Genomic DNA, 25,830 nt, shown 5'->3' on the forward strand with positions numbered 1-25,830 from the left:
TAGTCTCCACAGTTGCAGAAACCTGTGAATACAGTGTCAAATAGAGTCTCAAAAACCGCAGGCAAGTCAAAAGGTTTTTTGGTTGGTTGATTGGCTGGCTGGTGTTTTAGTTCTCCCTAAGCAGATCATGAGTTTTATGCAGCCTGATGGTTTGCAAATTCAGTTTTGGCAGTACTGAACCTGAGATCACTCCGAGTCAATTTTAGCTCTTGACTTTCTGTTCTCACCTTCATTTTTGTTTGCCTAGAACCGGAGGTCACATCAAGGAATATAAAACGCACGTTCTAAAGTATTAACTTTTTTGAGACCTTATACTGACTTCATTTTAGCCACTCCGACCTCTTTCTCCCCTGGACGTAAAGCCAGAAAAGGCCAGCGATGACTGAATTCTCTCTTCACAGCATCAGCTGGTGCCAGCTGAAGTCTGCGAGGGCTGTTTGAAAGCTGCCACAGGAAAGGAACCTTTTGGTGTCTGAAGTCATCTGGTTTCAAGTTAGATAAAACAGTGTTTTGCACTTCCCTGCCATTTCTCATTTCTTGCTTAGCTTTAATTGTCCCAACTTGTGCAAATACACCAAGCACTCACACAGTCGGCTCCTTCATCAATCACTCAGATCCCTATTTTGATAATGCTCCCTCTACAATGCTGTTTAAAGCAGTAAGTCAGAGAAGAGACTTCAGGATTTGAAATTTTCCATTAATTCACATCCTGCAGAAAAATCAATACTCGGCAATTGTCCAGATGCCCTGACAGGCCATATACAGACTGTGTCAGCTTGATAATTATAATTTCTTTAGTAGGTATGCCATGCATATAAGGAGGTATATCATGCATAAAAGCATACTGGAAACAGAGAGGTTATACCTAGTGCATCAAAGCCCCAAGCCACAGGGAAGTAACCTTGAAACACAAATCCAAGTGGTAAAAATGTAAGCTCTAACCAACCACATCTTGGTATGGAAAAAGAAAAAAAAAATCAGTAACAGCCATCAGAAAAAATCTGGATGACTGGACTGTTGCAGGCTAAGGCCATCATTCCAATGCAAAATCATAAAGCAAAACTGAGTACCGGTTTTGCTTCCTGAAATTATTCACAGTCAACAGTGACCTTCCAGGGTTGTGTTCCCTGTTCAGCATTTCACCGTCTCACTGTATTGAAAAGATGTTTTCCTTGACCTTTGCAGTTTCCCCTTTTGTCCGCTACCTGGTATCTTGATAGAAAATATAGGTATCTACAGCAGATACGAAGAGAAAGAAAAAAAAAAAAAAAAAGAATCAAACTCCAGACTATTTTCTCACTTCTCTAAAAAGAAAAAAAAAAAAAAAATCTCAAACATAAATTCTTAATGCTTTTTACAAAAAATAATAATTTATTAAACAGCATGTGCTTATTAATAAATTACAAGGCAACCAGATGTAGAAGTCACTTTCAATGTCTTGTTGAAGGTGTTTATGCTAATGAGCATAAGCAGAAGCATTTTTAGACGTTTATTTGCATGGGGAAAATACTAGAATAAGGCCGTGCCAAGCAATTTTGAAATAGAAGGGATGGATAGTTACCTATTGTTCTTAAAGAATGTCTGGCAGTATTTGTTCATACACACTCAAGATGACCTTTCCTCTTTAGAAGTGTTTTCCACTCACCATTTTCCAAACCAATTGTTTGGCAGCCCCCTATTCTATAAAAATGCATTTCCATCCTTACATGAGTCACATCTAGACAGCTGAATCGATATAAATAATACCATTTTAATAGAAAAAGTATTTTAATTGTTCTGTGAAAGCAATATTAAATCACAAACTTTTTTCTTCTTCTACTATCTCTGGCATAACAGAAAGAGTTATGGTGGTGAGGAGAAAGAAAAGTGCTCCCATCTAAAGGAATAGGAAAATTGAATTCTTCAAAAATGTTGAGGTAGGGCCTTCATTTGGTTATTGTAGCGTAAGAGCTGAAGAAGGTATCTCTTCTATTACAGCTCTTTCGGAAGTACATTTTGGTCCCCAAAACACACTCAGGGTTACCACAGAGGAGCGCGAGGGACAGCAGGAACTTCCACGGCACGCAGGTGCAGGCAGTGACACCAGCAATGCCTAAGTGCAGGCATTTAGCACGGATGTTTACAGTCAGGCCTATATGCAAAGTAAATATGAAAGCATATAGGTTTTAGGTGGAGTATTATTAGGCACAATACATAAATAAAGGTACCAAGTATCGTGTCCTTACATAAAAGTAGCTACACAAATGCCTTACTGTTGTACGAATGCTGCAATTATAGGCACAGAGGAATCTGGACTGAAAAAGCTTCCAAATAGTTTTGGTAGCGTGGTTTGCATCCCTTCCTAGAGACGGGTTTACATCTCTTCACAGGCATTCAGTTAGTTCAGACCTGTTTGCTCCCTGGAGCTGAGATTCTTTTGTATGCCAAATTTGAGTACGTGGGTACTTTCTGTAGAAATATTATACCTTCTAGGTATGCAGGCATCAAGTATTCAAGATGCAAATGAAAATGATATCTTTGTACAAACTGTATTTAAGGTAGTTGTATCAGAGACTGCGATAATTCAATTCCTTCTGTGTATTTTTCTAACATTACAAAATTGGGCTAAAGCCCAATTTTCCTCCTGGTGACAGCTACTTAATCCAAGCTGTGATCTATGCCATCTCCTTGTATTTTATTTCAGCAATATAACAGAGCGGATTTCTCATATGACACATCTACCAAGTTTCCTTGCCTCTGCTGCTAACATTTGTGACAAATCTATTTGTTTTGTAGATCTCGGGGGAAGACTCCAGGGGCATCTGATCAAACCATTGCAAAACTAGACAAAGAAACCCAGAGGTTGCAAGGCAAAACTCTTCTTCAGTACATACTGTGGTACTTTACCAAGCCACGCCAACTGTGCTTTGAAATGGGGGTGGAGAATCGCTCCCTTTTCTTTTCTGAAATCTCAATATTAGCATAAGCTGGGTCAAAATAATGTTGTTATAAATGTAATTTGCAGCATATCCTAAAACGTAAATTGTATGCTTTTAGAAGAGAACATTACAAAAACACAGTCACAATCAATTAGTTGGATTTAGAAGCAATTATATGTGGTATATATCCTATCATTATATATTTAGCAAAAGATCTGAAGCAACTGTATACCTATTTATTTTTGTCAAAGCCTTTCAAATTCATGCACATAATAGGAACTGCAGAAATAATTTTAACAATGACCCCGTATACAACATACTAAAATTTGGAATAAAAAACCTGAGAAAATAAGCTGCAATTCATTCCAATTTGAAAACCAAAGCCTTAATATTACTTATTCTGTTTTGAAAAGGTAAAGAAAAATGTATACATATTTTAGAATAATAAATAAATGTCTTTAAAAAAGCTTCTTTTAAGATATTGTATGGGTGAGCATTAAATATGAAATTATCAAGGAACATAAGGTTCTTTCTGTCATGAAGATAAAGCCAAGAAAAAAGGGTGTTTTCTGGTGAAGAACTAAATTAATGGAACCTACCTCAAATGACTGTACTGCTTGGATTGGTGCATTCTGAAAGTCTTCACCCAAATGTTGCTGCCGGCTCCAAAGCCTCCTGCTGTTTAGGACGTATACCTAAGACCTAGCTCAATGTTCTCCACTGAATAACTTAGTCATTTAAAGAAAGCAGAAAAAGGTAGGAACCAGGGAGGTTTGGGTTTTGGGGGGACTTTAAATAATGAAAGGCAAAAGGAAAGTCAATGAAAAGAAAGTCACTGACTTTCGGAGGAGAAAATTTTTTATGAAAAAAACCTTGTTGATGGAGCACAAGGACTAGGCAACGGTAGCCATCCTACTGAAAAATTGTGCGGAGCTGCTGAAGAGTTTAGTGCTGTGACTTTACTCTGACGTTAAATAGGTGACTCTGCATGACACAACAGCTAAACGTATCTGTGATTTGTAAGCTGCTTGCAATGTACAATGAGCCTTAGGGGTAAAAAACCTGCCCCCAAGCCACTTCCTTTCTCTTAGATTAGTAAAGGCTGTTATTTCATCCCCGGACGGAATAGCGAGATTAAAGTTACGAAAGGAAACATTCCCTTGTTTTGGGAAGTTATGGCAGGAAGGGTGATTCTCACAGTCACTGTGAGAAAAAAATGTGATCTTTCTCTTTGGAAGAGAGGACGTGGGTCAAATTTCTGAATTGGATAATTATTGCATTAGTTACATGTGTGAGAGCTTCTCTATACAACCACAGCTCTACGCTTCTGCTCTCCCTCTTCCTTGCCTCCTAGTGAAAACCACACTTCCACGGGACATCTTTCTTTAAACAATGCCCGCGGTTAGTTTGCAAACACACGCAGACTTACGTGTATCTCTGTATTCCCACGCAGTCCCAGTACTCGCCTCTGCATACGGAGCTTCGTCCCTTGTTGAAAACTGTCACCGCCCTCCCCTTCCATCGGTGTGGTACCCGAGCAGATCACACCGGGCACACGCATCTCTCAGCAACCCCGAGGAACGGGCAGGCAGTGCCGGGCAGGGTGTAAAAGGGATCTGTAATGCCTGGACTTGATTTACAACCTACGGAGAATTAAAGCGTGAATTAAGGGGGCTGGTTTTCCCCCTTCCAGAGAGAATTAGTGCTTTGAGCCCCCGTAACGCGAGGACGGGGGCTGGTCCAGGGTGCATATTACAAACGCCAACACGGGCACAACGTTTTGCGGTCCGTATGAGCGCCGCTTTAGCAGGGCCTTCGGAACCACGCTGGCCCAGACTGCGATGAGCCAGCGTGCTGCTGGGGACCCACCGCAGAGCAGCGTTAGGCCGCGCTTGCTTTGCATGAAGCGGGGCGAGTCAATAGCACCGTGCAAGTGGAACGACAGCGTCGGTACCACAGCAAACAGCGCCGTTGGGCTGAAATCTGGATCGGTTTGCAGAATGGGCGTCCCCCACGAAGAGATGCTAGTCTGCAGATGATTGCTGACTGCTAGAAATGCACTTAAACTGCATCTAACCCTCTGAAAGCAGTGTGATTTCTGCTGTTGTCAGATCACTTGACATTGCTTACACCAAAACAACAGCTGAAGAAAACATAATGACAAACACTGGTAATGAGCAGTTAATACAAGCTCCAGGATGAATTAGCTTTGACAGGATTTCTGCTCTTGTGGAATCGCTGCTTCACAAGAGTATCTTCCAACGTAGCTCATTAAAAGAGCATGAATGCTCAAAACTCCCTTAGGGGAAGTAAGGCTCAAAGTGAGCCAGGCAGAGGTTTCCTGGGAGGGGCGATGAATCGGGGCAACTTCTGCAATGCGTGCCACCCCCACGCATAAGCAGAGCTGTGCACCTCAGAGTGGAGGTCAGTCGATGATTTTTGGACCACCTGGCAAATTAAAGTCTCAGATGTCTCGTGGGACAAAATCCCGGAGGTCAACATTCTGCAAGTTCAAGGGTTGAATCAAACTGTTTGTGTACAGTAACGCAAATATATTGATCTTAATCAAAATGCAATAATCCTCTTGAAGAGTGAGGCTTTCATTGCTAGGAAACTTCACTGCTGCCAGTCTCGTCAAGCTGTTAACTGGCCTCCTACAGAGAGACAGCGATCCGGTTCTCCACAACACATCACAGGAGTGAAATGAATTCTTTTTTACAACTAGGGATTAGAAGTCATAATATTTCTAATTTGCAGAGAGATCACTACTCTTAGAGCTTGGCTTTGAGATGCAGGCAACTTCTTACCTTCTCTATGCTGAAATGCAAACGACAAATCATCCCCTTTGCATTTTATGCTGACCACTTCTTCTCCATGCATGTCAGGCTCTATTATTTTATATCTTAGTGGCACTAAGCTACAGAGCAGAGGTTATAGAAAATACGCATTTCATATGTCCCATCAGAAACTATAAAACTGTATCATAAACAGTTTTTTGAGTTTTGTTTCTTAGTTGAACATATTAAACACAGCCGCTTCTTAAAAGAAAACAGTTCTTTTTAAAGTTTATGAATAACACACTTTCAAAAGAACTTGGAAAACAATAAAGCATTAGTTAGAAACGTCTTCACATTTTGCTCTAAGTATTGCTTGACAAGCACACATTAGAATAGTAAAGGTTTTTTCAAAACATACAATTACTTAAACAGAAACCAATCACGTGTATTCCTTCTCCTGTTTTTGCAGTTGAGCCCCAGTGGAAATCAGGAGGGGTATTGCATGCAATGCATGAAAGCACAATTGGGCATTTTCATTATACATATAGGGAGAAAATAATTTTTTATTTTACAAAGTGATGCAGTAAAACATAGGTACTGATGAAATGTGCACAGAAAGCCCACATACCTTTTAAGGTTACAGTAATACAAATAGTAAAAATACAGTTTATCAAAGCCATGTGACTTAAAACTGCTAATTTACAGTGCTGCAAAAGAGGGGTCTTCCTTGTGAAAAGGCCAGAAAAACAGCAGAGAGGTTCCAGCTTTCCTCCAAGTTTCCTCCCTTACTAGTTTCATGTTCAAACATAACGTGGAAGGCTATTTCCTCATACCACTTTATTGACCCTCAATTATCTCTGTGTCCCAACAGGCCCAAAGAAGTCCTTCACGGCAAAGAGAAGAGTGGACGGCTCTGCCACACTCTCCCAATGCCCACGCAGAACTCTTCCCACATAGTGAAGGTACAAGGGTAAGATGTCATTGCTAGAGGGTCATTCTCGGTGCGGGATTTTATCTTGGGAATGGAAACACTTTAGAATTGCAGGGCTACACATTGCCTACAAATAACGCAGCATTACTCAGACGGAAAGTAAATCAAAGCAACCATCATAGCCCATAACAACTGCTAGGTGCAGCAATGTAAGAATGTGGTTCCCAAGTACTACACACAGCTACTGTCCTTCTACAAACAGAATACCAGCTACCAACAAATATTGACCAGCCCCAGCAGGGATATTGTACAGTCTGATAAGCAGCACTGATACATTGCGGAGTAAACAGATCCCTGTTTTTCCGGGAAGAGTAGATCGCAATGTGAAGAATAAACATTTTGGTGAGTCACTTCCCATGTTCGGGACGTGCGAACATACAGTATAAAGGTTCAACGCTGACACGGTTTAGGGTGTGACATTTCTCAATAGCAAATCACAGCATGAGTTTGGAGCTCACCTAGGAGGTGAAAACTTCCATGGCCCTGTTTGAATGCTGCTGGCTCCTCCAGTGTCAGCGCATGCACATGCTGCATCAGAAATCTGGGTTCAACAGGTATGTTTTCATGATCCTTAACCGTGACAATTAATTCACATGCTTCTCAAACGTCCTTTGCATTTTATCTGCCACAGTTATTGATCCCATGCCAATGCAGATACGGTGAAATACAGACATTCATATACAAAAAAAACAGAGCTTCATGATGATTCCGCGTTTGTATTCTCAAGATATGATTAGCACCTGGTTAGAAGAGTCCCAATTTGACTATCCAAAATTATGACCAACTGGTATCTTATCTTATGGTGACTGTAGTTCCTGAAAACTAAACAGAAGATAAAGAACAACCCTATCATTCACCATTTTGTTTTAAAGAAAGTTACAGAATCTCACTTCAAAGCATGAAATTCCCTCTAGGAGCCCCCGTACATAAATCTTTTTATCTTTATCTGACCAACTGACAGTAGTAAATTGCTGGAAAAGGCAATGTGAAACACTTTGTAAAGAAAAAAATCACTGGAATAGGATGAAACTTCAGGTTACTGTATGTTAAGCTCTGGTACAGTAATTCAGTGAGGTACTCAAATTTACTCCTTGCTTGTTGGTATCACCCAAGTGCCAGGAAAAGTACCTTGCAGTGATTATGTATCTTTCTATTGTATTCAACTTCAGCTCCTGTGGTAAAGACAGCTAAAATGCTAAGTTTAATAAACAACCACCCTGGGATGGCACGTTACCTGATATAAAACAGACTGACCAAGAACTAAGACATCCTGTTTCTCAAGTAACTTTCTGTGGCAACTGTTTTCAACTATTCGCTTGTAAACGTATTTTTCAATAGCTTCCCTAACATGCAGAAATTGTGTCACAAATGAGGACTCCAGATAATCTGCAGAGATCTGGTGATTCTGTCCTGACACCTTTCTGAACCACCAGGATCAACACGTCCCCGGGGTGCCAGGCACCCCAGGTGACATATTCGCCAACTGTACATTTCTGGCAGAAGCGGGACAGATACGTTCCCAGTTTTATTTCTGACAGTATAAAAGTTTTATTTCCTTTCGTATGGCTGTCACATTTACAAACCAATAAGACATCCCCTGCTTTGCCCTGACCCATCTGCTTTCCCTAAAAATGTAATTCTGCTTGTATTTTTGCTATGCCAAACAAATTGCTATTGCCTCCTGGCATGAGGTCATTCTAGGCAAATACTGGTACATCATCCCTCTTCCCTCCTGTCACCTGCTACTGCAGATTCATATACAGGATCCTGTGCACAGGCACTGATGTTGAATAATACTTGTCTGAGTCACATTTGTTGTGAAAATGGCAGACCTTTTCAGCCAGTGGAAAGCAATGCATTTCAACAGCAGAGAGTTTGTCCAAATGTCTTTATTGCTCCTACTTTCTTAAAAACCATACTTAAAAAGTGTAAAAATAGGAATATCTTAAATAAATTACCTTAGCGTGTACTGTTTTCAATGTTCATGAGCTACAAGCTCTTAATAACTAAAAGGCATTTTATCAGCTGTTTCATTTTGTATTAGTGAAGATATATTTCCCATCAGGGTAACAAAACCAACAACATTCACCGAGACAGCAACTACAATTTCCTATATTAACCCAACAGGGAAGAAGGCATTCAGCATCAAACAGCCCTGTCATTTCTTTCTCTAGAGGAATAACTTTGTAGATGCATTACCAACAGTCACGGAAAACTGCTTTACAAAAAGAGTTTTATTTACACTATAGAGGAATTAAGCTGAAAGTGAAGTAGCAGTGTCTGTGTTAGTAAGAAATGCATCTGTAAAACACGCATTTATAAAAACGTGCAAACAAGCAACAAATTCACAGGCTTTCTAAAAGCTTAGGATATTAAGGCATTACAAAAGAGATGCCAGTAGTGCTGGCATTCACGAATAAATGTGGGTTTATTAGACTAAGTTTTCAAAGCCTAGATGCTTACAAGGCACATTTTCCCAGCCTTTTAACACTTGTTTTAAAAAGTAACTCTCCAAAACAGCCATTGGGTCCTATTATCCTGCAGGAGGAAGTGGGGAGTGTGAACTCAAACCCTCCCGACTCCATCTGAAATGTAATTAATTAGAGGCCTCAAGGTATCACAGACAAAAGCCCGTTTATATGGAAATTCCTCCTCTAAAAAGAGACATGTAGAAACTTCCTGATTCAGCAGATAAAACAACACGTAAACTCATCCTGGCCTGTCTGACCAGCCTACAGACAGATCTCACGCCACCCTCACAGTGCTTACTGCAGAGCAGGGAAGTGTTCAGGCTCCTGAACTTCTGTTCATTTTAACAGTTTCCCTTAATGAGATGTAAAAATATTTGAAACATTTACACACTGGAGGAACACTCCAAAATTAAATCTAGAGAATATGGGCTTGGCTTAATAAGATAGTTTCTCACCCTGTTCATTTCTCCCAGATATGCAGCCAAACTGAGCTTTAAAAATACATTATAGTATTTCTTCAAGCTTAATTTGAAAAAATAAAAAATAAAAAAAAATCCCTGAAAGTAAAAAAAGTACTCCTAAGTACCATTAGAAAGTCATTACAAGTAAGCTAACACTTTTCAGAAAAAGTAACCAGAAGTTTGTATTCTTAAAACAGACCTCACTTAGTAACAGGAAGCATACATAAAGGAGGCAAGTGTGGGGAGTCTCCTGCCTCTCTCTCATAGAAAAGACAAAACCTCTGGACCACTGGAAATAACACAACTTTTAGAAAATCCCAGTGGTGTGAGTGAAAACACTTCAAATAAATCTGTAAGCCCTCAAAACGATGTTGAAGGACAACAGATGTTCTTCCCCCCACTAGCTCATTTGAAGACTCACGTACTCCCTAGGAGAAGTCATTTATTTGCATTGATTAAAGTCAGTATTCAGATCCAGACTCATGCAAATGGAGAAACTGAGAGGAATAGGTGCATAAGGAATGACAAGCTGTGCCTGTCCTCTTGTTGCCGGGGGAAAAAAAAAAAAAGCCTCCCTGAATATGTGAAGATAATGGAAAAATACAGACCTTTGAATATACCTTTTCTTCAGATTTAATATCTGTATAATGTAAAAGAATGCACAAAAAAAAGGTAAGTCTTAAATTTAGTCTGAAAACTACTTTCAGAATGAATTTTTTCTTTTGCTGTGTTTTTGTGATATGTGGATGACATACCGGTGCCTTGGCTGATATGCTGCCAAAATAAAATATAATCATCATTATAACTGCCATTATAAATCAATTCTGAAATTAAATCAGCAATTTAGATCCATCTTATTGTCAAGCATCCTTAAGCAGGAGCCTTTCCACCTAACCATCTCTGCTAGGAAGCATTCCTGTTAAGTAAGAATGATGACAGCAATATAGGCCCAGATCCGGCCATGAGAAACTAAAATAATACACGGGTATCAAAATCCAACTGCAGAACCTCGCAGCCTTTTCTCAAGGCTGCAAGCAGCTACAATGCCAGACATTACCCTAAGAATTGATCATTTTATTCACTGACTCGTTAGGTAAAAAATCTTCAATAAAGCTGGGAGCAAGGATCAAAGTCCAGCCCACGTCAGTAGGCTAAAAAACAATTAGCTGTGATTACCACAATGTTCCTTATTTCCTCCACAAGCGATACAGTACCACAATGTTCCTTATTTCTTCCACAAGCAACACAGCTTTATCAGAAGAAGCGATGAATGCTCTTTGACGGTCCTTAGCAAAGACTAAGCCGGGGGCTGAGGACCTCTCCTAAGTTTAGGAGCTATGGATTTGAATCTTCTCAGCCAATGCCAGGCGTAGAACAAGTCTCTTGCACCTTGCGCAAATACTGCAAACTTTGTGGAAAAGTAAGCATGGAGATCCTACCCCCACCAATGACATCTGGAAGGACAGGAGCAGTGCCTGCAGCTTGGGTACTCGGGTACAGAACTCGTGTGCCAGTCTCAGGGTTGGGGATGCTCTGATAGAAGCTTTGCACAGCTGGAGTAAGTACCAAAATCCCCTTTATATTGTCACACAGCATCTTTGGTGCCTTAGCATCTGCCAATCAGTTCTGTAGCCCACAGAGCCTCTCACAGCTCTTTAATCTTTCACCTAATCGACAGAAGTGTTTTCCTTTCTTGTTGTTCTCCTGCTTTTATTCTCCCACATATATTCTTGTACCTGCAAACCCAGTACTATTACAGCAGTGTCTCTGGGAACCTGGAGATATTCCTACTGGCATGAGATTCACCCCTTCTTTGCTCCCTTTTTTCCCCTCCTTGATTGCAGCCTTTGGTTTATATTAGGGGGCCCAATAATAGCCTGAACAAAGTTTACCAACAAGCCAGCATGCAGCACCTGCCTCGGATCAAAGCCTGCTCTAATCGGCACTAACCGCACCACAAGCGGGAAAAACCCAACAGGGAGTTTGAGTAGGTCCAGGGGGAAACCATATTCTTACTAGGGGAAAGATATTATGGGGGGGGTTCATGTGCTGTGTTGGACCCAACAGGGGGGGTCTGTTAATATATTGAAGATGACCTGCTTCTGCCATTTCTTCTCTGCATTAACGTTATTTCATCACCATGATCACCAATCAGAGCAACTAAAATGGGCTGTAGCTTAAACTCAAATTGAATTGGTAGAGAAAAACTGATTTGCAAACTACTTTCCTCTCATCGCTACAAATAATTAAAAATTTTGCTGCTGCTGTGAGAAATTTAACATCTGAAGGATTGCACAAACCATAGTCTCAAAGGCTGAACAGTTCACAATGACCTGAACGTAGCAGTAAAAATTTTATAGCAAAATACTTCACTGCCACAAACAATTCTATACCCTCTTTCAGCTTCGTTTTCAACAAAACCAAAACTTGTGAAAGCCAGGAAATGCACTGTGTTAAGACACAGCCCATATGCTCCTCACCCAAGAAACAACAGGAACTACCTGCAAACCCAAGAACTGTGGTCACTATACAAAGGGCTGTATCGTGAAAGCCAAAATAACTCTTAACAGCGATGCAAGGCGATCTTGGGAATCTTGCTCTTAACCTACACAGGAGGGAACCTGGGACTGACATTTGCCTCTGTACCTGCTACTGCCTGCTTGGCTCTGTGCCTTCCCAGCCTTCCTCCTTCTCTTCCTCTGTAGGATTTTGCAGCATGTATCTGCAGCTTACACTGCTACAAACTTTAATAATTCTGTGCCGGTAACCCACGATCACAGTAATTTTGCAGTAAGTCTCCATTGCTCCTGAGCAAAGAGCATCTACCCATACAGCTCGGGAAGCCAGGTCCTATTGTTAGGATTAGCATTTTTAGAAAAAACATACTAGTACACTAGGAAATATCACAGAGATGAAAGTAAAATACTGGAGCTGAAAAGAGCAAACAACCCTGTGTGTCAAGTCTATAATCTGTATTTATAAACTATGGTTAAATGCCACTGTCTCCTGCTCAACCTCTGACTGATCCAACCACCACCACCCCCAGTCCAATAACTTTTATCAGGGATTTTATGAACTACGATTTCAAATCTAGTATGTTGACTAGAATTCATAAATATGTATTTAACAGTGTACTGTAGAATAAAAAAAAAATATGAGTATGTGTTTCTACAACATTAAGTAGCAATAACACTATGTCAGTGCCCTTCACTTCCTTTGCAGGAGAAGGGCTGGGAAGCAGATACTTTTTCACTCATGAGAATGAGGAAAGTAAAGCAACTACCTTCTCATTTTAAATTTGGCTTGACCATTGCTGTCCTTAAATGCAGAAAAGTCCTTCCTACTCTGTACAATTACATATATTTTTTTTTTTAAATGACTGACAATTTTTAATCAATAAATCAGGTGTCACCTACTACATTGCGTAATCCTTCCACAAAAATGTTAATAAAGTATGAATTTTCAGATTGGCTTAGAAACTATACTTAATCATTATAACCAGCTTCTTGATAAAGGCATTCAAAAATAGTTCTGCAGGTGAAAGATTCAACAGAGCAAAACCGCAGTACTTAATTAAAAGGAAAAAAATATGTAAAAAGGAGTAAAAATAAAAGGACATTTGAAAGCAAATTTCATCCCTCAACTAACCCAAGAAATAATGAGAAAGAAAAGGAACAGAAAACATCCAACCTTATATCTGTGTACTGACTGTTCACCCAGTCTCAACATGAACTGGGTGTCAGGTACATTCTTTTTGACAGAATGAAAATAATAAATACCAAAATTCAGAAAGCATCGCAGTCTTTTGCTAAAAAAGTCAGAAATCCCAGTTTTTCCTATGAAATTTATGATTATACTATGCCAAAATAACCACAGGATTACTTACAGACATACATATCAATGATTACAGTATGTAAAGCAGAAGTTAATAAATAATATGTGTAGAGATAAAACTCACATACTCACATAAAAAAACCATACATTATCAATACAATAAGAAAGGGCAGAACACTAAGCCAGCTTTCATTTTTGTAAAATGTATTAGACAACTGAAAGGAAGTGAATATTTGTGGCAATTCTACAGGCCTGGGATAATATGCTACTGAAAAAGCTGAACAATGATATGAGGTCTCATGGGGGAGGGTGCAGGCGAGGAGGTTTGGAGATTGACTTGAAGCAAAAAATCAACAGTTTTGGACTATATAATTTACATGTTTACAAAATCACCTAAGCTTGAAATTCAACCCATAATTTGTGTCTAGCTTTCCCATATAAATTCTGGATACATATTACTTAAATATAAAATATAAATATGCAAATATATACCAACTTTTTATGTTGTATCACTTCAATACGAAAAGCCAATAACATCCAAAATTATGAATAATTATTTGGACTACAGGGAAAATCTTGTCCCACAGAGGTCAACAGCAGAAGTCTCTGGTATGGTTAAATTCCCAATATAGTATGGTTAAGATGTACATTTAAGATAGCCATACTTGATTGTGTAAATGAAAAAGCCTAAATGTCAACTCAAACATCTAATTGTTAATGGAAACTCATTCCCTGAAGGCATATTATTCCACTTCCACACACCAACACAAAAATAAAGATCACAAAAATGTAAGGCAATGAAAAAACAAACCAGAAGGCCACGCAGTTTGAAGACCAAATTTTTCTTTACTTCAAAAATACATCTTTATATTCAAATTCCAAGTTGCTGCACTGTAATAGGAATATACAATCATAAATTTAATTTATCTTGATCATTTGCATCCCCTGGCAAACTGAGATCAGGCACACCATGTGGTTTTCAGTGAAGACCTTGGTTACCTAGTCTTCTGTCTGCGTCCATTATAATGCAAAGCAGTCAAGAAATAAGCCTCAGGGTCACGTAATCCATTCTCCATTAAACTGTGAATCGTCTCATGATCAAACATTATCCAATAATGAATGAATTTGCTCATGATCCATCACAAGAACTCTTCAGAGTATATGTGGAATTTTTTTTATTTTAAGATGAACCCACAAAAGTATTGCAGTTACATAACTGAATTTGCTTCTTAAAATTTTGCAGCACTAAGGTGAGCTTGGTAGTTAACCAAGTAAAAAGTTGAACCAAAATTGACAGAAATTAGAGTATGGCAAATGTCATTTTTTTAAGGAGGACTTATGCCTTGGCATCCCTCTCATCATTCTGCTTGGCTGGGGCAGCTGTTTATCTTGACCTTAAAACAGGACACATGCAAAAAAAAATATACTTCATCTCTTCTTGCTTGATGATGTTACAATCCAGCAGTTAAATACCGTCTGTCATCTTTTGCATACTTCAATCCATTTGGAGATGGCCAAACAATGATTTGAAAAACAGTAAATATCACAATCATAATTTAACCTCTGGTAAATTAACTCTTAAAAAAGTTCTTAGAACTAAAATATGGCATCCACATAATTAGGTAGCAGGACTCTTCTGCATTGGTCACATCAAAAAATTGCTTTTTTGGTAAGTTTCAGTGATAAACACTTCAAGCGGGAGGTACTGGCAGTCGTCTTACTATTTCCATAGCTATCTTTAGATAGGCTTTAGCCTGTAAAAACAGAAACATATATTTAGCACCTTTCATTTTCTATAAAAAGGAGTATTTCACATCTCATTAGGTATATGTTCTTTCACACACCTTCAAAGAAAAAGAAAAATGTTACAATAAATGGGTTCGATTTAGCCAGTTTTGTGTTCAGGAAAAATGATGCGTTAATACATAAAATAAGTACAAGCATTATTTAAAATATTGGGAGGAAGGACATGTAAAATTTAACTTTGGTATTATTCCAAGAATAGAACTTGACTGAACAAGCTGTCTTAAACAGCAAACAAAATCAACATTCTGGAGGAGAAGTGTTGAGAAGGAAGGAGACTCTTTAAGTCCCAAAGATACTATCAGTTATAAACTTTCCTCACCCTGAAGACTGAGATGCACTGTGTTGAGATAGAGAATCAGAGAAAACAATGACATTAAAAAAAAAATTTATTTTTTTTATAATTAATTCATTATGGACTAGACTACACTACAGAATTTCCTATACAGACATTAAAAATTAAAGAAATTCAAGTATTTTCAAAAAAAACCATCTTTCCAAAAGACTGAAGTGGGTATTGGAAAGAACTAATTCTGCAACACTAGAATCCATACAGCAAAACCTGCCTCTCACACCAACCCGTGGCATCTGGTCAGATACCGTCAACTGGAGGGCAGAAGAGCACAGAACTGTACAGACTATTGGGAGTGACCCAAATAAGCATACTTCTTCTAACATCTCCAAAAACATGACAGAGCTAGGACCGTGATCAGTCTAACATCAAGTATTCATAAATTTAATGTCAAGAGACATGTATAAAAACACTGCCTAAATCCAACACAGAAAAAAAAACACAAAATGAGACCAAATAATTCCTGTACCAAGCCCAACAATTTGTAGTCAAAATGGAACATGCCTTTTAGAAAGGTCTCCAATCTTGATATAAAGATTTTCAACTAAAAGAGTATCTTTGTGCATGTGTATATTTATATGTCTTGTATGTTGTTCCAGAGGTTAATTCCATTGTTAAAAATGTACACCTTATCTATAATTTGAATGTCATTCTTCAATTTCCAGCTGGTGCATCATGTTCTGTGTTTGTCTAGTACAAGAGAAAACTCCCCTGCTATTCAGCTTGCTTCTGCTTTTGTTTGAAGCTGCTACTTCATCTTCTCAAATAAGTCTGCATATGGAGCCGACGTTGACAACCATCCCTGTTTTACTAGAAGCAATCACCACAGTGTTCCTTCCCTATCACACCGATCTCTCCTGCCTCCTGCAGCACTCTTGGATGGCTCTAGCCTCGAGTTAGACCTTGTTTATCCTGATGAGATAGCGAAGGAACTGACAAGCGCCTGAGGCCAGAGCTTGAGGGGCAGGAAGAGAAGGTCTGTCTCTCACTTGGCCCACTTGCACAAACTGCCACTGGTCTGAACCAGGTGCCAGCCTTTTGCAGGGCCAGGCAGCCCAAACATGTCTCCTCTCTTCTAGGGTTCGCTTCTGACTTGTAGGGTTTTCTTTTCTGGCACTCCCAGCCTCAGTGCTCACATCACCTTAAAACTAATGTCACAATTTTCTGAGTTTGTAATGAACGCAGACACCAAGCTAGAATTGTGTTCTCCCACATGCGTGACACTGTGGCAAGAACTACAGAACTTATGTCACAAGCATGAAATTCAAACTTCTCCTATGGGTATAACTGCAGTGCAGTTGGGTAGCACAGCTGTGCCCGTCTGCAACGCCCACCACGCTAGCTATTAATTCCCTGGGTAGTCTAGCTACTCCCCAGCTAGCCACCTGCCTAGATGAGATAATGGACCAACTTGAATAAGGTGATTGACTTAAGTCAAGCTGCCTTTGCAGTTAAATATTTGACTAATTGCTGTAGGAGCGCTCCAGGTAGGAATTTTGGACTGTCTTGAAGAGTCCCACAGGCAGCTCCCACTTTGTGTAGATCAATTCATGTGTTTTAAGGAGTCAATTAAAAACCTGCATAGAAAATCTGGCCCCTTCTAGCGATTGCCCAGGCTGTTTCTGCTCCAGAATTGACCAAATTGTACACAGAATTTGTACACAAATACACCGTAGAAATTGTTCCTGTAGGTGCAGAAATACTAACACAGGACAGTGGTTTTGTATATAGTTAAGATGGGAGATGTTCTATACACAAATCAAGATAATCAGCAGCAAGGGATCATGCATATGCTGAAGCAGTCATATAGGACCATGGACTAGCTGCATTGTTAAAACTGAGCTATACAGCAGTTCAGGGACTCTCATTTGATCCAGCCATAGACACCACTGGCAAGGGTCCTTGGAACACAGACTTCCGTAACCATCTAGACAGCAATGAGATATCCTGCTTGGAAGACTTGACTGCTTGTGTGTTACCCTGTGTCAAAATCCCAATAAACTACATTTCCCCCCCCGCCCCAAAACACTGCTAATGAGTATCTGGGCAACAATTTTGCAATGTACACTGACTCTCATTTGCCAAGTAGCTGATCCGTCGCTTCGTAACAGGAGGTTCCTGGTGCAACTCTTTGTAACCAGCATGCTAGTAGTACCTAGCCCTAGCGTTATCAGCAATTGGTATTACCTGCTAAGCATCCTGGTTTTTGTTTTCCTAGACCACTACTTTATATGTTGAACAGACCAGTATCCCATACATGTCCTTACAGAACTCTACCAGTAACCTGTGTTTGACAAAATCAACTCTTTCGAGCCGTAGTTTCCTATCTTTGAACAAATCATTCAGCTATGAGTGAGGACCTGTCTCTCAATCAACATATGTGAAAGGTCTAAATGGAATGTCAGTGACTGTCAATACGCCTTTCATCACGTGAAAACAACCCTACATGTATTGAATGGTTTCTCCTACTCATGTCTTTTCAATGGGGCATCTGTAGACGGGAAGCACAGCTCAGTTCAGCTGTTTACTCCATCATTACTAAGCAAAAGAAAATGGATTGCAACTGAAAACGGAGAGGGTTTTTTACTTCCTTTTTGGGTGGAAAGCTAGAGGAGAAAAAGTAAAGGATGAGTTCTTCATCACTCAACCATTTTCATTTTAATAGGATAAAAGTATGCTTTACAGATCAGTATTTCCCTTTATGGTTTGGAAGCTCTAAAGGAACGGTTTATAGACAATCTTTCTGAAAGCATTTTTTTTGCAGATGGACAACTTTATATTTAACAGTAACATATCAGTTAGCTGGAAGCCAAACATTCCCCCTGTTTCGAGAGGATGAAGGAGAAGCGCACAGGAAGACAGAATGCCCTAAAACCAGACCAGGCTTGTTCATTATGAACGCTGCCTAGATGGGGTCCGAGAGCAGCACTGGGGAGGGCAGAGGTAGAGGTGGAAGGTGATGTTCAGAGTCAAAAGAGATGAATAATGGCCACACGAGAGACTGCTTACCTCTCAAACACCGGTACAAAGACTGCCAGAAGAGCACAGCATTTTTTAAATCATAAACCTCCTTAGGACTGAGAGGGCATGGTAGATGATGAAGTGACTAATGACAGCATAGATCATGGACTAGGAAATGGAGAACTTGTAATGAAGTTCATCAGGGAAAGGACTAAAAAGTCCTACTTAGCCTAAATAATCAGAACATCCTGATTCATTACTCTGTCATGGCATAATAGACATGGGGTAGATTTAAACTGCAAGTCTTTTTATTAGCTCATCTAATTAAGCCCTACAGTAATCCTAGAGAAATGTGGGCCCTTCAGTTATGGCATTTCATTCTCCCTAAAAATCTTACCCATGAGGGAAGTATGCATCACTGCTAAGATTATTGCAAACTGACCGTACAGGTCATAGCTGACTCTGCCCTGTTCTCATGGATTGGATTGGCTTGGCTTGACCTGCTAGTTTGCCTTTCACTAAAGTGCAGATCTTAGCCTGCAAACAGCTCACTGCAGTGGCTTCCACTGTCTGGTGCAATGACCACACAAATACAGAATACAATTTACCCATCAACAAAGGCAAAACAGGTATGAGCTGATACCACATTCGCCTTCACCCAAACCACTGCATACAAACAGCTTCAGAACAGCAACTCAGAAAAAGTATACTGATCCCACCACTTGGTTGTGGGCCAAGTATACCACAGAGTATAAATCCCAGTACTGACATGGTTTCTAGCTTCTACTTGCGATAAAAGACTTCAAGACTATTAAGATGCTTTATCCAGCCCAGCAATCCAAGGGAGAATCTATGCAAGTCCCAACCATCTGGAATATCAAATGCTGTGGATGCTACTATACCTGTAAAGAGGATAAGGTATTTAAATCTGCTCAACTGAGCTGTTAGGGGCTTATACTTTATTCATTGCTAAAGGGAACTAGCAACCATATGCAACTAATCAAATAGTGACTATCTCAAGGACAAATACTAGACTCAGCTACCATCTGCATGAAAATAATGATAGGTGATAGCTCTTGTTCTTATTAGCACTCTCTTTGCTCAACCACAGTCCATTTGTCCATTTTCCAGTTCAATCAGATTGTTAAATAGCTTTAATTTCCATGGAAATTGCTTGTTACTTTGACACAACTCCAACCTTCAGTGCATGACTGGAGCTGCCCTACGATGTCTGTATTTTACTGTGGTCAACTCAGAAGGCACTAAAAGCATGATGATAAACACAGCTTTAAATGAGCTTCCGCTGCAGATAAAAGCTTCACGTCACCCAGAGAAATTCCTGATAGCTGCAAGAGGCCCAGAGCCTTTCCCACTCTGTCCTCCTCCGGGCAGTTCTACCATAAGATTCTTCTTTGCATGTATTGGCAACTCCTCCCAAGCTGCAATGAAGTCTCAGCCCAGAAAGGGGACTTAATGAAACAATAAAAGTCAATCCATAAATTACAACATGAAATGGAGGAGATGGGTAAGTAAACTGGATGCTTCCTGAATCTAATCCCTCAAAAAAAAAATCCTCAGTGCTCACGGGAAATTTCCTGTTAATCCTATATATCAGCAGTTACAAAGCCAAGCTGTCCTCTGAGGGAGCCTCAGCTGGGAAACGCTGCTAGCCCCAAGGTGCCATTATGCACGTACATCACTCAGGTGCCATTACGTACATTAGAAAAGACATCCTGCCCAGAAAACAGTTAAGTAGAACACTGCAATTCAAATGCAATACAGTAGCATCATTCAAATAGACTATCCTACCACTCAGCATTTTCTTCAGCAGAGTGAAGCATAAATGAGGGTCTGATGATGCATTGTACTATCTACACCCTGAATGAAGGATTCGAACCTACACATACCAAATGTTACTGTGATCATTCAAAGGAAGCCTTGATGATAAGGCATATTGTAAATCATATCATGCAGCCTTCTTGAGGGTTTGCTTTTCTTTTAAAGATATCAGACCCTGGAGAGACCACTCTTTAAATGGAATTATTGATGACAGCTAAACAACAGCAAACATTATTTGCTACCACTTCCTCAATTTTTCTCCAACTATTTCTTGCAAGCTTTAAAAGGTTGTACATTTTTACCCTACTTACACATCACCCTTCCATAGAGTTCTGCAAAAAAAGTCCTTCTGAATACAAATTCCACCTGTCTCTTCAGATAATACCACAGCAAGGTCTGTAACATTTCTAACTTAATTGAAAAGGGATTTTTAACCAGACTTAACTTTCCTCTGTTACGTCAGACTGCTGATGCCTTGTGCCTCTGCTTTCCACCTGACTGGGCTTTTTCTCTCCCCTTATAGATCTGTGTGCAATTTACTGGCCTCAAAATCCTTCACCAATATATATGAGTATATGAAATCTGCAAGAGGGCTGAATACATTTCGCATTGTTAAATGTGAACTAGACAGTAACAGAACATCCCCCCAAAAGTATGTGGCGTTTGTATCATACACTGGTCTTTATCGCAAGCTGGACAGGATGACATTAAGCATGTTTTCCAGCCACAGGTCCTGGTTTCCTGGCTCCAGGACAAGTTTGGCTCTTCTCCTACCCAAGTCATAAATTCCTGACCCCACTGCATGTAAGTTTGTGCATACCTGCAAAAGGCTGTGTGATCTGGGGATCCAACCCTCTAAGCTATATATGATTCATTGGGTTTGCTCCCTTTCATCTTCCCCTGCTTTCCCCATATACTCCACTCAATTTTTATGGAACAAGAGGGTAAACTCAAAGTATTTTTCCTTAATAGATTCAAAAGGTTTTCCATAACAATATGTGGCAAGAAAACACTAAGGAACTAACTGACCTTTATGTGTTTCCTTGAATTTGTTTTGTTTTTTTTTCCAAAAGCAATCATCCTCTTTATACTTTCTGCCATGAGGGCTCACTATCTCTTTAATAATGGAGAGGGGGAAGAAGGCGAAATCTAAACTTCATTCTTTCACGACTTCTCTGCTGCCTTGAATACATTATCCCTGCTAAACCTTAGAGGTGTATCATCTCTCCTCCCCAATTCTTTTTTTTTTTTTTTTTTTATCACCCCATTCCCAAGACAAGAAGATCAGAGATACCACCTACTGCTTGCCTCAGCCTCCAGCATGTCTCCTCCCTGAGATGTCTATCCCAACAAGACTCCCTAGCTTTTAGAAGGTAAATGGACAGACTGGTACAGCTAATGTATTTTGTACTTGCTTGAGCTGCTTCTTTCATCTTGAGACAGACGGGAGTTTGGTGCTCAAAGGTCACAGCTAGCCTGCCTGTTCTAGCAAGGTATTAACAAATCCACTGTGCCATCAAGGCTGTGATACACCCGAAAGTTTCTAGCAGGAAGTCCTCATAAGATAACCACCAACTGTCTCATACCGCTCTGGGTTTTGTGCTCACAGATGGAAGAGCTCTTAGGAACCTCTACTTACCTTTTCCCCCAGTGTTAACGGAGAGTTCACTGGGCATTTAAACAACTAATTTGGTGGAAGAATGACTCCACTGCAATTAATCACGTTCTATATTTCTTGCTGTGTTTCTAGCCCTTTAGGCTAACATGCGAGTACAGCAATATTCCATTGCTACAGCACGTAACAAAGTTTTGTCAGTGAACTCTATTAAAAAAAAAAGGCCACAATTTAAACAACTAAGCTGACAGAAACATTAACATAAACAATGTTATACCAAAAGCAAAATCATTTTACCAACACTGTTTATTTCTTCATGGGGACTGTCTCAAGCTTCACCAGAAGAGAACTCTGGCCATTAAACCTTCACATCCTTTAGCAGAGTCTTATGTATTCTGTGCCTTTGCTGAGGATGAACTTTCTAAGTTCACACATGCACAATTCTACAATTAATTTTCTTTTTTCTGGAAGGGTTGTTTTAGTTGTTAGTCATTTCCTTGCCAGTTGTGAAAAGGAAACTTCCCTTTTTACCAACTACATCTAACCTTTAAAATAACAAATTTAGACAAGTTTGCTTACACATTTTAAAATTCTAGTGTAGAGTGAGAGCTATACTTTTATATATCAGCAAGGCAAGTTGAACCCCCTGGCAGGTGTGTAAGCAAAAAAAGTATTAGCTAACATATTTTAGAAACACCATTTATTCTAGTCTTGACAGAGCTTAGAAGGTGTGACAGCTTGCTGGGTTTCTGAGAAGTCAATCACCATCCTTATTCCCCACTGCTTGAACATGCTAGCTATTATTTCAGTTCCATGATTCTGTATTTGATTTGTAAGTGTGTTCTAACAAAAACAGCACAGATTTTTGCATTTAAAAACCCCTGTAAATTTAAGGGACAAGAGCAGAGATAATTTCAGCAGCTCTGAGCACATTGTTCTCTATCTGAAAAATTGCAATTGTTCATGCATGAATAGCCACAATTTTAGTTTATTTGAAAAACATGGCAATGGGTGTCATGTATTAAAGATTAGAATCGGACCTTATATGACCTCTCCCCCCTTCAGTTATGTGCTAAGAATTTAATTTTTCTTTTAAAATATAAGAGAACAACAATAATTTTCTCTGTCTTTAAAATAAGAAGCAAACCACAGATAAAGGGAAATTCTTTTTCATTCTGTAGAGATTAGTGACATCTAAAAAAACCTCATTCTTTGAGGAGAATGATTATCTCACAGACGCAATGGCAGAGAAGAATATTAAAAGTTTTCCCCAGAGTCACACATATTTGTCAATCTTTATTCCTCTTCATATTTAACTTAATTGCCACAAATGGTGCTTATAACCCCTCCTTTCGTTACCAGGAACATAGTCCAACGAGGAACAGATGGCAACACAACAGACTTCCTTGTCTTTTTTAATTTTCAGAATGCTATCCTACATGTCTGAATTTTTAGATTGATAGTCCTGCAGGCTACAGACTCTTGGTTATTATAGATTTCAGATACAGTGAGCTGTGAGCCTTCCATCTTAGTTTGCTCAGCTGTTTTGTGTCAACTTTGACCTAAGCCATGCATCTATTCAAACCTTTGCACTGCTGATCAAACTTCCCAGATAGAAACTACCGTATTGATTAGAATGATTCCTTTTCGCAAGGATCTAGACTCAAGATCACGACATTATTCCACAGAGGATCAGCATGGGCTTTGCCCAAGCCTAGCAAAAATACTGCATTAAATTAGAAATCAACATGCCATAGTGCTGCTGCTTCTCTTTCAAAACAAAATGGTGTATTACAATTTTAAGACTGTCACTGTTCCTCCGGAATCCTGATCAGTATGTTAATAACACTAGATTAACAGTGTTAATCACACAACCCCCTTTTTTTTTTTCTCTTTTAAAAGAGTGAGAAGGAAAAAAATATTTCAGCATGTGCCTAGCAATCATGGTATCAGAAGGTTACTGATACTAGAATGTGCTGTAAGTACATTCTACCTTACCTCTAATTGATTCTACCATCTATTATCAGCATTAATCACTTTTTTTTTTACAGTAACATCTAAGCAGCAGTCAAGAGTGAGGCTGCATGATGCCATATACCGTGCAAACACAATGTGGCAGACAATACCCTGCCCTACAGAACCCAGCAGACACTCCAGCAAAGGAGAAAGAAAATACTAGACAGGAAAATCTTACTCTATCATTGTTAATGAAGCTTTATATGTGCAACTGCTTTTCTTTACAGACTTGCATTTTTGACTCCCACCACCTCAACAACTCATATTTTCCTTTGGCAATAAAATGTTATGATAAATGCACTGAAAAATCCATTTCCTGTTGTGCGTAAATTGCTCCACTTCCTGCTGAAAACAACCCAGGTACTGACGATACACAGGTTTTGCTCCAAACGTCTTTGGATAGGACCCTTTGACAGTTTCCAGGCTCAACTACCAAAGGCTCAACTGACAGTTTTAGAGGACCTACATTAGCTGCAAGGTCTCATGAGGCTTGACACTGACCTTCCTCTTCTGGGCATGCCAGAACCTGGATCAAATCTTTGCTATTCTGAATGATTCAGACTAATTAAAAAAACCAAACCCACAGAAGCAGAACGGATGACCAGCATTCCAAAATGAAGGGCCTGAGTTACTTGATGATACTACCCTCTTTTACTTTATTTCCCTAAATCACATTCAGATACACATTTCTTTCCAAACAGCAATAACAAGAAGCACTCTCCATTCGCTTTTGGAGGAGGGCTTTTTGTTGTTTTAAGTGCAGTGCACCAAACTTACTGCATCACTCTGAGGCTGCGAGATCACAACAGGCTGTCCTGAATCACATGTCTCCCGTATATTAACATGCAGTGGAATGTCTCCTGCATCAAAAATACCAAGACACAGATATGTGAAGACCTAATATTTCTTAAATGTTTTGTTAAAATAGCCCTAAAGCAGCTTGAAATCAAATTCCAGTTTGGTATATTCTTTGAATTACTTAATCTCAAAAAATTAGCAGTTAAAATGAAAATTGGCTACAGTACAGTTTCTGTACATCCATAATGATTAATGCCAAACATATTTTAGATTTTTCATTCCCTGAAGAGGAAGGACTATGCTTTGCAGTCATTTATTAGAGACGGCAGTTTGCTTTTTTGCCTCAAATACACAGAAAAACACAGGCTGAGATACAAATTATTTTGCGTACATAAAAAAATTGCTTGAGTGTTAGGCAAATGCTCATCGTGCAACTTACTATTCAGCCTGTCTCCTCATTGTATATTCCTTCCAGTGCTGTTTTAAGATTTTAATCACTGTTCAAAGACTTCTTTGAATACTTAATTTCCAAACAATAGTATTTGTTATTGTCCTTATTAGGCCTTGGATCCAATTAAAAGGTAGACAACTATTCTGTTCATTCTTCTTTCCAATAGAAATCTTCTTTATATTCTGCTTTTATAATGAGCAGGGAACAGTCAGAGAGGAAAGGAACGCTCTAAGGGAGCATTAGCAGCCCTATCAATTAGCAGCCCTATTCCATTCTGAAACACACTTTCTGAAATAGTTTTTCAGCACTAAAGAACACTGGAAGTTCCCATGTTTAGTTCATTGCTACATAGATAATTATGAAGTGAACTGAAGACCAACTTTCTTTTAATGGAAGATACAGCTACATTTTACATCATGGATGGACACAGAACAGCCTACCTTAGTTCAATCTTGACTGGTCTTAGAAACTATATCAGTTTAATTCATACACTTTAGCAACATTTATTTAACCCAAACCAAGGCCAGTGCAAATTACTGAAGT

General features: G+C 39.4%; 1 protein-coding gene across 9 annotated transcripts in view; it reads right to left on the reverse strand.

The window, feature by feature from the left end:
- Positions 1-14,278: 14,278 nt before the first annotated feature.
- Positions 14,279-25,830, reverse strand: part of NUBPL (nucleotide binding protein like) — an 87,382-nt gene continuing 75,830 nt past the window's right edge. For 8 of the 9 annotated variants that reach the window (XM_030043998.2, XM_029995900.2, XM_029995873.2 and 5 more), the window contains 2 exons: positions 24,816-24,898; positions 14,279-15,206 (listed from right to left, as the gene is read on the reverse strand). In XM_030043998.2, the coding sequence (XP_029899858.1) occupies positions 15,144-15,206; positions 24,816-24,898 (146 nt within the window). In that variant the 3' untranslated portion in view covers positions 14,279-15,143. The remainder of the gene's footprint in view (positions 15,207-24,815; positions 24,899-25,830) is intronic. The other variant, XM_030044006.2, reaches the window with a different exon arrangement.

The sequence above is a fragment of the Aquila chrysaetos genome, chromosome 2 (assembly GCF_900496995.4).
Source record: "Aquila chrysaetos chrysaetos chromosome 2, bAquChr1.4, whole genome shotgun sequence".
In the NCBI taxonomy this organism is placed as follows: domain Eukaryota; kingdom Metazoa; phylum Chordata; class Aves; order Accipitriformes; family Accipitridae; genus Aquila; species Aquila chrysaetos.